Source organism: Vitis riparia, chromosome 18 (genome assembly GCF_004353265.1).
Source record: "Vitis riparia cultivar Riparia Gloire de Montpellier isolate 1030 chromosome 18, EGFV_Vit.rip_1.0, whole genome shotgun sequence".
Classification (NCBI taxonomy): domain Eukaryota; kingdom Viridiplantae; phylum Streptophyta; class Magnoliopsida; order Vitales; family Vitaceae; genus Vitis; species Vitis riparia.
The window spans coordinates 582,911-595,472 of record NC_048448.1 but is presented as its reverse complement, the minus strand read 5'-3'; the positions used below and the strand labels follow the sequence as shown (position 1 = coordinate 595,472).

Genomic DNA, 12,562 nt, shown 5'->3' with positions numbered 1-12,562 from the left:
ACATTATGCTGGTTAAAATGGCTTTTAGCCTCCCTTGCTTTATCTCAATGCTGTTAAATATTATAATTTATTTACATTGTGATTTGAATGATAGATCTCTTCACCCATGAGGAGTCATCCACCCTCCTGGATGCTGCTCCTTAGCAAACCCATTCACTGGATACAATCTTTGCACCATCAGTTTAATCCTAGATGAAAAAGACAGGTTTGAAAGAAAAATCAAGTAGTAAGAAAAATGGAGTAGAATATAGATGTTGTTCCATTTTTAGCAATTCCAGCAGTTGAGATTTAAATCTTACAGGCTTTTGAGGCTGGTCTCAAATGGCATGGGAATGAGTTGGGGAAAGGGGGTTTCCAAGTTTGATTCCATGTAGCAGCCAAAAAGAAAAAGGAAAATTGTTACGAATGGGGTATGCTATATGTATGTTTTGGTTGTGCATGTGCTTCTCTCATTGATTGATATCCATATCGATATATGTATCTATATATATATATATATATATATATATATATATATATATATATATATATATATATTTGGTTGGATAACATATATCCATGTCAGATAATTACACAAGTTTTTTAGTACACAAGTTCATTTGCTATTCTGAACCAAGATTATGATTGGGTTAGGGTTCTCTACCAAATATTCTTCCTAAGGCTATTATCAATATGGGCTCCCGAGATCCGCATTGTGGTTTGGGTTGGTGAAGAATTTCACTTGAACTTCTTCATTAACATTCCTTTGTTACTTTCTCGCAATGTTACATTTGAACTTATTTGAGATTTGAATTTGTGCTACTTGAGGTTTTATATCTTCATGTCTTGATTCTCAAATGGCTGAATTGAAACTGTCACTGACTGGTGGTGTTTCTGTTGGTACAGGGGCTTCTAGACATTTTCGATTTGCATCATTTCCTTGTAGAGCTCTGCTGGATGGGTATTAGAATGTAATAATTCTCACATGTCAGGATCCCATTGGTTCATGTATTCCATATACAGGAACATGGAGATTGAGTGTTGTTCTTTCCCTTTGAAGGACTTTGGACTGTATAAAACTTAAATAACTTGTGAATGCCTTGAATCACTCATTTTGTTTTGTTGATCGCTAGAGTTTGTTTGCAATGCACAATGAAATGTGTGAGAAGTTTGGACATGATTACCTGCAGCCACAAAATTGCAATCAAAAACTACTATTTTGGTGGTTGGATCATCTTTGACACATGAGTAATGCTTATAAATAATATTGAGAACAGGCTTTAATAGGATTATAAGACACTTATTGCAGGGGTAATCTCATAGATAATGGATTAAATCAAAGTCTGTCTCTCAGTGTGTTTTTACAAACCGCATGTCAAGGACGTGTATGGTATAACAAGTGATTTTATCTTGGACCTCCCCTGAATTATTTGAAAAGATGTTAGTCAGGGTCGGATTGGGCTACAGCTGAGAGTATGAGACGATGCTCTTCCCAATAAAGAGTTGGTGTTGTGTTGGGTGTTATTTCACCATTAAGAGTAGAATGTGTAAAGATTTATTAGATTTTTGCTTCATCACGAGAAGAGAAGGTTTTGTTGGATGTGGTGAGGGTGAGCAATGAATGTTGGCAAGGACGCATCATTGTAGGAGAAAAGCAGATCATCAGAGCAGCATTTTCCGCATCTTCTTAGTATAAGTAAATGGGAGCAATCGAGGAAGGCCGAGTTCACTTCTCAAGAGGCCAGATGTCTGAGAGGGACCTCTGCTAAGGCTTTCGGGTTGCACGAAACGAACCAGTGTCAGCCCACAAGACCGTTTTTCTTGTAGTAACGTTGGCTTCTGCCTCTGGCTTTTTTGAGGTAACAGCAAAAGCCAGGTGGGTACTGGGTAGGGAATAGAGCGAGGGCTGGGCCTACTCTGAAGGGCCCAAAAAAAGGAGTGGGGGGATTTATTTGATTTGAGGTTGAGGAGGACTTCATCCTTTGGGGACAGTGGATTGAAGAATCCAAACCCTGATTATGATGTCTCCATGTCGTACATATTTTGTCATTACTCGGTGGTGACATGATTAGCCCCAGAATCTCCATACTCCCATCCATCCATTCAAATCATCATATGTATCCATACATGCATGCCTGTTCTCCAACTCTTTACGAGTTACGACAAATTTTTGCTACTTGGGTACTATTTGAGGATGATTGATCTCCATGCATGAGCATGAATGCATGTATTATTACACAGTTACCTACACAGAGCCTAGAGAGATGAGGGGAAGAGGGGTTGTCAGATGGAAGTAGGGTAGGCCAGAGAGCACTGAGCATGCATGCAGGAGAGGGCCCATTCCCATCATCAATCATAAATAAAGGTGACGTAAAAATTATGAAACACCTCCTATCCCATCCATGGCGTCACATCAAACAGGAGCCGTCCGCTACCCCAACCGGCCACCAGCAGCACCGCTCCTTCATTAACTTTACACCACCGGTCCCTTGGAATATCCAACCCCACAGAAAGGGAGCCAAACAATGTCCCTCCTGCAAACCAAAAACCGAAAAAAAAAACACAATCTAAAGGGAAAGAGGAAAAATCTCTCCTCAATCGTGCACTGCAGAAAATCTTAAATACTACACGGCTACATAGATACGTGCATGGATGGACTCATGGGATGGGACTCCCCCCACATTTACAGCAACAGTACATACACCATAAGATTCTATATATGGTATGTATATTAGACTACAGATATAGATATCTCTATCCATATATATATATATAATTTGCAAACATCTCAAGGATCCAATGGCCAAGATTCTCCTCCGGGGACTCTGATGGGAAAATCTACCATCATCTGGAAGCCGGCCCTGTTGAAAGCAATTGAAGTGGACATCTCATGAACAGTTTCTGCAGCAGAAGCAACAGCGGAAGTAGCAGCAGCAGAAGCACCACCACCACCACCACCAGTAGCAGTTGCTGCTGTGAACCCCAATACACCACCGCTACAATAATCCATCTCAAAAAACAAGGGATTTTGATGCAGGTTCGAGTTCATCCTGTCCACCCAGTGCATGTTAGCATCAGGTAGTTGGAAATGGGAAAAGTTGGCCTCTGTCTTGCACTGTTTCGGAATAGTGGTCTGTTCCTTCAAACTGCATTCCTGATGTGAGAGGAGGGACTTGAAGAGGATGGATGTTGATGGGTTGTTGTTGCCGGTGGTGCTATTAATTTTGTTCGAGTTTGGGATGGTGGTGGTGGTGGTGGGAGTTGTTGAAAAGGAGCAGCTCTGGAACCCACTATTTATTGGAAACGCCAAAGGAGACTGGGACAAAACTGGGTTTATCAGGGCCTTCAGCTCATTGCTTTCTTGGTCATGGTGGTGATGAACCAGAAAAGAGCTTGAGATACCACCTTGCATTGTGGGGTGAGATTGACTCTCCAACAGTGTTGTTTGGCTTTCCAGCAACGCAGGCAACGAACTAGTGGCTACTGCTGCTGCTGCTGAACTCCCCAGCAGATACGCCTGCCCTTGGAACATCGGGTTCTTCTTCTCCCCAGTTTTGTGAAATATTCTGCAAATCACCCATTCCTCCTACAACACAAGGGAAAAAAACCCAGCTCTAAAAACAGAAAAAAAATCCATACGATTTCATTAAATAGTTTCTGAATCTTTCAACTTTGTCGTTCTTAATGATAAAAAAAACTGACTGCATGCTCATTTACGTGCACTGCGTACATGTTGTCATGCAACAGTTTATTAAATTGAAATTGAACACACAATCGATTGTCTTTAAAGACTCAAAAGAAAAGGCACTCATAATTGAGATGACTAATCCCTACACAAAAAGCAAACTGTAATTCAAAAACCCAACAAATGAACTGAAAACTGGGTAGTCGGCAGAAACAGTATTCAATCTTCACTCTTTTATATATATATACTTATTTATCTTTTATTTTGTTTTAAAGATATACATAAAGTAAAGTCAACTCAAAAACGACAAAACGAAAGTGGGTTGCAGGCTATAAACTTGATTCCCACGGCGGAGGGAGGTGGAGGTGGTGGCGGAGGGAGGCGTTACCTTGCACGTGTGGCGGTAGGAGAAGTCGCCGTCGAGGCGGTACTCGTGCATAACCCACTTGGTTTTCTCGCCTCTGGGTGCTCTTCCCTTGTAGAAAACTAGGGTTTTCTTCATCCCAAGTAAGGCTCCGCTTGAGGCGCTGTGCACTTCTCTATCTTTCCCTGTTGCTTTCCAATACCCAGCTCCAGTTGCCCTGTTTGTTCTCAACCCTGTTGGGTACTTTCTGTCCCTTAAACTGAAGAAATACCACTCTCTTTCTCCCATCTTTGCTACATCTGCAACCACAATTCCACCCATCACGAGCATTAATGTTAATATGTAGTTTCTGCTACACCCAACTGTTGTTTTTCTTTCCTCTTTCCCTCACAAATTCTCAAACTGTGCGGCATTGACAGGGACATGTATCTGTTTATAGGGTTATAGCTAAGTATTGACGGATTGGCAAGTAAAAACCTACAATAACGACTGGCAACATTATATTTATTTGGATATATATGCATTTACATAGATGACCAAAAGGTTAATTAATTCATTAACCCATGAGATCTCATAATCTATGAAGACTCGTTAGACAGCTAAAAAAGAGAGAAAATAGCCATTTGATGTTGTTTCTGAGAGTTCCTGTCCCCCACCCACATAGCCAAGATCACAAGGAGAAGTAAAGATTATATAGTTGTCTTTTATGTTGACCAAAAGATCATATAAACCAACAACATTAGTTGATTTTGAATTAAAGAAAAAAAAAAAGAGAGACGAGCAGAAAGGTTTGCAGGTAGGGTGAGAGTGAGAGTATGCAAGAGAAAGCCCCATCAGGCCATCAAAACCTAAGAAAAAAAAAAGAGAAAGAAAAAGAAGATAAAAAGAAAGGGGAATATTCTCATATATTTGTCTCTCCCCATTTTCATCTTGTCTCAATGTCGACATGAAACAAACTCTAGGCATACCTGGAAGCTCCCAAGGCTCGCATCTGTTGAGGTCAACCTCAGCAATCTCCACACCACAGAAACTCCCATTAAACACCTTCGAAGCCAGATAAAAGGTTATCAGCTCTTCATCAGTGGGGTGGAACCTAAACCCAGGAGGCAAACCTTGCTCATTTATGTCCTCTCTGCTCAGCTCACACAGAACTTCCTCCATAGCCAACATCTTCAGATTGTAAGTGAATGAGTGAATGAATGAAGGAATGAAGTAAGTGGGTTCTGGCTTGAGATGTCTAAATGCAATTTATATATATATATCTTAACGAGGGTGAAGCACTGAAACCGAAGGAGAAGGAAAGCTATAATGAGAAGGGATATAGATTTGGGATCATAAAGGCTAAAGCTATTGAAGGGGCCTACACAAGTGCACCTGAGAGAGGTTCCCAAATAGGATAAAATGGGAAAGAGGGGTCGTAGAAATTCAAGATATTTGTTGGATTAAGGTGAAACTTGGGGTGTGGGTGGGGGTGGGGGTTGTCTGAAGATTGAGAGAGAGAGAGATGTAGTAAATGCGAAGTTGGTTGCAGAGATTTATGCGTGCGTGTGTGAGCATGTTGAGATGAGTCAGGTTTTCAGAGAGATAACACGAGGGTAGCCCTTCAGAGCAGTGAGATCATCATCACCTAATTCTTTTTCTTTTTCCTTTTCTTTATTTTTTTTAAATATTATTTGTGTTTAATTGTAGTACAACAAGATCGATTCTCATATCCAATTGCTTATTCCTCAACATTCCATTAATGTGAAATATTTTATGTTTTTCTACACCCCCACACTCTCTTTCTTATTAAAATAATCATTTTTAAAATTTTTTATCATCTAAAAAATTATTTTCTATTTGAAATCTATTTAAAAATTATGTCAAAAACATTTTTATAACATTATTGTCATCTAAATTTTTTTAAAATTCCAAAAAATATATATATTTATATAATTTTCCTGTTAAGACCATTTATTTCACATGTGGGTGTTACTGGCTGTCACAAGTCACAACAGATTGTCAATTCCATCACCATTGCCAGTATTAATGAAAGGTTCTAAAAAGGCCAGATGAACATTCTAACCACAAAAATAATAATAAATAATAAAAAAATAAAAACATTAATTGAAAAAGGGAAAATAAAATAGAGAGAGAGAGAGAGAGAAAAAAAAAAAAGAATTGAATGTTGTTGTACCAAAAAGGTGGCTGGTCCCAACATCAGGTTTGATTGGTTGCTTCAACCACTCTGTCTGAACTAAAAATAAAGTTCTCTAAGAAGCAAAATATTAAAATGATCAGAAAAAGTTGATATGAAATCAAGATATCTATTCCTTTGGTCCCAAATCAGGTGAATTTCTAACTCCTTTCCCACATATACACACTATTCCCATTAGGGTTTCTACTGTAACTGCTTTTTAGTACCATAAAAGTCTTTTTAAATTTTATCCTATAATATTTCATCAATTCAAATTTTAATTCTTATATAATGTTTATTTTTTTATTTAATTTTAAATAAAAACTTAATATTTAATACTATAAAATATTATGTTATTTATTTTTATAGTATTTTATTTATATTAAGTATTAAAAAGTAAAAAAATTAATATATTATTTTTTTTATATAATATATTATTTAGTAAAAAATTTATAATAAATTATGAAAAAAATAGAAAAATAAATAATCTAAATTCTGAAAAATAAATTACTTTTAACAAAAAATAAAAAAAAATAATACCACATTAGATTTTGTTCATCCAATAAGTGACATTACTTTTTTTTTCGAATTATCAACACCTGTTTTCATATTATTATGAAATTATAATTAAAAAATATCATATAAAAAGGTGTATACTGAAATTATATATATGTGTTAATCATATTATTAGTCACATTTTTTACATTTAACCCAAATTATATTATTATTATTATTTTATAATTTAATCTGTTTATATATTTTTATTGGACAATTCGGATTTAACTACACATAAATATTTTTTTTGTATTTTTTCTATATATTAAATATTTTTAATATGCAACATAGAGAATATAATTAAAGATGGGAGGGTCCAATAATCAATTAATCGCCACTTTTATTTGGCTTTAGCCGTATGCTGAGCCTGCACCCTATCTTCATTAAATGCATACGATAACGCCCCTGTGAAGAGTACCTCCGCCTTAGGCCACTAGGACCGTTGATTGGCCTCGAGATCCGCTTCGCCACCACAAATCCCATAATCCAGTGGGCATGAATTAGTTACCACTCAAAAGGACGTACTCCTCTGGATCGCCACCTAGCAATTATATTTGTGGCTCCTGCTGTCTGACCACTGTCCACCCCTGCTCTCATCATACACATTAATCACAGCCGTCCATTCCTATGGGTCTAAAGTATAACAATTGGGCTTCTTTCAGGCCCAATAATTACTGCCCCTTATTATTTGATTTTTCTAAATCCTCGTTACACAATCATTTTATTTCCACTTGCATTTTTAAATCCTACATTAATTTATTTATATTCTCATCGGACGATCTAGATTTCACCGCATCACATAAGTTGATTTCAAATAAATAAAATTTTATTTTTATCCAATTTCCACAAAAAATATTAAAATATTGTAATAAGAAATAAAATAATTTTTTTAAATTTTATATTAAAAAAAATTATTTATTTTAAATAAGGGTGATATTTTATGAAATTTGAAAACAAATGAACATACAAATAAAATTAATTATAAAAATGAGATAAAAAGCTAAAAAAAAAAAAAAAAGAGAGGGAAAAAGTAGAATTAAAGGGAAGTAGGAGGGCATGGGTGAAAACCATAAAGAAGAGGGGGTGGATGCAGGAATCGAGGAGAGAGACGTGTGATGAAGCAAAGTCAGAAATTGCATTATTCATGAATCCCAAAAGCTTCAAATTTCTCTCTCACCCTTTTTTTCTTTCTCTTCTGTTTCTCATAAATTCTTAATAAATATTTTTAGGGTTTTGGATTTCAATCATAGAGAGGTGGATTGCGAATCTATGCGTCCAAACGCCTCCTTTTAATCCGTACCCTAACATTAAATATCGGAATTTGCCGCAATCCATCTGCACTTCACCCTTCTTCTCAAACCCAACGCTCACTCTCTCTCCTCTTCTTTTGCTATTTTCATTTTATTTATTTGATATTTTTTATTACTTTAATACCCATAATTTGGTTGAATTATTCAAGGGCCATGAAAATTATAGCTTAATAAACCCGATCGATTATCATTAGTTTAAACTTTCATAAAAGATATTTCATGTCATTCTTATTATTGATTTAAAATAATGAATATATTAGATGAAATTATTAAGTATATTTAACCTAAATTCATGAAAAGTGAGTAAAATTTACTTAAATTATTATTTTTTGATAATTGTATGGGTTAAATAACAAAAAAAAACAATTTTTTATTTGATGGAAAGAGGAGAGATTATGAGGTTTTTTTTTTTTTTTTTTCATGGTATTGAAAATAATGGATCTGACAACTTCACTTGAAAGAAACGTATATTCCTTGGGTACATTATTGAGTATTGACATGAAAATTTTTAATTTCATACAAATATAAATACAGTTTAATAGGAAAAAAATCGCAGAATAGGTTAAATTTTTTTTTTTTTAAAAAAAAGAAAAGGTCGGTGGGGAATAAATAAGAAAGGGAAAAGGACAAAAAAATCCAAATAATGATACGCACACGGGGGAGGACTGGACTGGTACTGGAAGTAGGAGAGTAGACAGCTGGAACGCGCTCAAGCATTCTCCTGTGAGCCCCACCCTACTACTTAGGTTTAGCCTGCTTTCCCCCCTCCCCAGTCCCCCACTCTGCCTTTTTGTCCTTACTCTTGCTCACTTCTTAGTTCTTCCCAACATTATTTTTTTATTTTTGAAAAATAAATTAATTTGTAAAATGTGGCTACAGTGCCTTCTTCATATTGTAAACGTAAACGTACGGAAAACTGTACACTGTTGGAGATAGGATTAGATGTAAGTGACGAGATTATGAGGTTATTTGATGGTGATTTTGATTATGATGTTAATTAAGACATTTCTTTAATCTTCTTACATCACGACTTAATTACTTAATTAAAATCAAATCGTTCATTCTTTTAAGAGTAATTCACCAACCTCAAAGACTTACACCTCATCCATCCATCATTGTGCCTTCCACCGTTGCCTCCTTTGTTCAGCCTCTCACTTCACAATCAAATCTTGTCCTCGTCGGTGCCTACGCCGGATGTCCAACTACCATTAAAGCTAATTTGGGACAATTATCTTTTATGACATGTACAATTTTATAACTTATTTTTCGACAAACTCACATTCCATACTATTATTGGAATTGACAACCACCACCCATGAAGCATGATCAAAGTTAACCAACTTATATGTTCATCTCTACTCATTCAAACAAATCTATTTTGTAATATCTATAAACACTACAAAAATGATTGTTAATAATATATTTGAAAATGATTTTGTAAAATGTTTTTACTATTTTTAACACTTAAATAATAAAAAATTAAAGTCTAAAAAATATTAAAAATAATTTGTAAAATTACTATCAAACATATTTTTAATTTATTTACCTTATATCATATGATTCACAATCGAGTAACGATCTTATGTAAAAAACTTTACAATCATCTAATTGATCATAAAGTCTTGATGCAACCTATCTTGAACTTATTCCCATCATTACCAATTTCACAAGTTATCCAAAATCCAATTCCCAATCCCAAAATCCAAATATTTCTCATCTCCAAATCACACAGTTGGTTCTACAACCCTTTCCCATTCTTTCCTCTTAACAATCTTTCTTTTTACAAAATATTCTTTGTATTTACTCCCTACAAAAGAATTTAATATCTATTTCTATCTTTTTTTTCCCATCACATAATGATTCAATTAAATTATTTTCCACCAGTTTTCGAGTGCAAGGGAGCTCTTGCTTCAAGAATTGAATAAAGATGGAATATATGATGGGTGAGAATTGTCTTTTAATATTTCAATTAGAAACACTTTTAAAGAAAATCATACATATAATTTTTAAAATATATATTGATTGTGTGTGTGTGTTTTTTTTAAAATATGATCTATAATAATTCAAGCAAAGCTTTTTCTAGTTCTGAAGAAATTATTTCTGTATGAGAATATTTTAAATTTCTGAGTGCAATTTTGAATATTGAAAATGTTACATCAAATCAGATGGGATATGATGGTTTTGTTGATTCATCTGTAATGGAGCCCTACCAATTAAACTTTCCTGAGAATGAATCATCTATTTCTTACTTGGCCAACCTATTTTAAAATTAATTGAAAAGGAAAATAATGCTTTGGGAAGAAGGCTTTTGTAGGAACTTTAAAATTGCTTTCATTATGTAAATACAATAGGTGAAGGAGTGAAATTATCCATTAGCTCCAAAGGATTAACACATGTTATTCAAACATTTAAAAGAAAAAAAAAATCATTTTCCTTTGGTTTTTGTTTTCTATTTTTTCTTAGCACTTTCTAGGTACCAAACATCCCATAGAAAATTGCCAACAATACTCCCAAAATGAAGTAATGTTTGTAATGAAAAAATTGATAAATCAGAACCAACTAAATAACTAGCTTTTCTACCAGTTCTCTCATGGTGAAGACTCATGTGTTTTTGAGGTGGGCTACTGAGAAATGGGTTCCAATGATGTATTGCTGAAGTGGGGGTTTTGGGTGGAAAGAAATTCATATACTTCTCTACATGATACACTCAACTGCTATAAACATGCTTGTATCTAAAGACTAGTAAAAAAACCAACCTTAAAGACTCAGTATTGAGGAAACAATTCATCCTACTTTACTTGAAAGCAACATGCATGGCAAAACAAAAGACTATATAAATGCACCCCATCTCTTCCCTTTCTTCATCCATTTATTCTTTGATATCCTACAAACCCTAATAGAAATGGCTCTCTCCCCATTTTCTAATTTTTTCCTTCTCTTCATTTCCATGTCTGTCTTTGCCTATTCAGCTTTTGCTAGAGATTTCTCAATTGTGGGCTATTCGCCAGATGATCTGACTTCCATGGATAAACTCACTGATCTCTTTGAGTCTTGGATGTCAAAACATGGAAAAAGTTATAGGAGTTTTGAAGAGAAGTTGCACAGATTTGAGGTGTTTCAGGATAATTTGAAGCACATTGATGAGACAAACAAGAAGGTGAGTAGCTACTGGCTCGGATTAAATGAGTTTGCAGACTTGAGCCATGAAGAATTCAAAAGGAAGTATTTGGGGTTGAAGATTGAGCTGCCTAAGAGAAGAGACTCCCCTGAAGAATTCAGCTATAAAGATGTTGCGGATTTGCCAAAGTCTGTGGACTGGAGAAAGAAAGGAGCTGTTGCTCACGTTAAGAACCAAGGAGCATGTGGTAAGTGCCCATACACTGCTTTAATGAACTTTGAATTTTGGATTTTATGTACATATAGACTTTGAAGCTTGTAGTCATAGCAGGTGGGTTTTACATGGGCCAAATCCCAATTAAGAATTTAAGAAAGTTGGTGACTCAACTATTTGAATGGTGGTATATATGCAGGTAGTTGCTGGGCATTTTCCACAGTAGCTGCAGTTGAGGGCATAAACCAGATTGTGACTGGGAATTTGACTGCTCTGTCTGAGCAAGAGTTGATTGATTGCGACAAACCCTTCAACAATGGGTGCAATGGAGGTCTAATGGATTACGCTTTCGCCTTCATAATCTCTAATGGGGGGCTTCGCAAGGAAGAAGATTACCCTTATGTAATGGAGGAAGGCACGTGTGGTGAAAAGAAGGTAAATAAAGTCTCTACTCGGTCTTATACCATGGGGGACTTCATTATCCATTTATTAATCATAATTTTGTTCTATTTTTGTTCATCAGGAAGAATTGGAGGTAGTGACAATTAGCGGATACCATGATGTACCCGAGGACAACGAGCAGAGCTTCTTGAAGGCACTAGCAAACCAGCCTCTGAGTGTGGCAATTGAGGCTTCAAGCAGAGGCTTCCAATTCTACAGTGGGGTGAGCTTACTCTAAAACTCAACATGCCCGCCTGCAGCTATATGAATACCCATGATGCATTTGTATAACTCATATGTATGAGGCACATTGGTTTAATTTGCAGGGTATTTTCAATGGGCATTGTGGGACTGAGCTAGATCATGGAGTGGCAGCTGTTGGATATGGCACATCCAAGGGAGTAGATTACATCACTGTGAAGAACTCCTGGGGACCCAAATGGGGAGAGAAAGGCTATATAAGGATGAAGAGAAACATAGGGAAGCCTGAGGGGATCTGTGGAATCTACAAAATGGCTTCCTATCCTACTAAAAACAAGTGATAATTATTCAATGAAACCCTCCTCCAAGACTACAAGCAGGGCTTATCTTCCTTCTTTCAGTTTCCTTTTCCTTTCCTCTTCTCTGTGTAGATTCAAGTTTTCTACTGTCTTATGATTCCAATGGGAAAGCTAATAATATGACCTCTTCGGTTTAATCTATAAAGCAAGCCTATATTGCA

At 35.7% G+C, this 12,562-nt stretch overlaps 2 protein-coding genes across 2 annotated transcripts; one reads left to right on the top strand and one right to left on the bottom strand.

Moving 5' to 3' along the window:
- Window positions 1-2,547: 2,547 nt before the first annotated feature.
- Window positions 2,548-5,444, bottom strand: LOC117906411 (protein CUP-SHAPED COTYLEDON 3). Its single transcript, XM_034819425.1, has 3 exons — window positions 4,997-5,444; window positions 4,053-4,327; window positions 2,548-3,565 (listed from the first exon to the last, which is right to left on the bottom strand). The coding sequence occupies exons 1-3, from the start codon at window positions 5,196-5,198 to the stop codon at window positions 2,768-2,770; spliced, it is 1,275 nt and encodes a 424-aa protein (XP_034675316.1). The 5' UTR covers window positions 5,199-5,444; the 3' UTR covers window positions 2,548-2,767.
- A 5,512-nt stretch (window positions 5,445-10,956) lies between these two features.
- Window positions 10,957-12,542, top strand: LOC117906914 (cysteine protease XCP1). The gene is made up of 4 exons (XM_034820191.1): window positions 10,957-11,434; window positions 11,600-11,835; window positions 11,924-12,064; window positions 12,168-12,542. The coding sequence occupies exons 1-4, from the start codon at window positions 10,972-10,974 to the stop codon at window positions 12,381-12,383; spliced, it is 1,056 nt and encodes a 351-aa protein (XP_034676082.1). The 5' UTR covers window positions 10,957-10,971; the 3' UTR covers window positions 12,384-12,542.
- The last annotated feature ends 20 nt before the right edge of the window (window positions 12,543-12,562 follow it).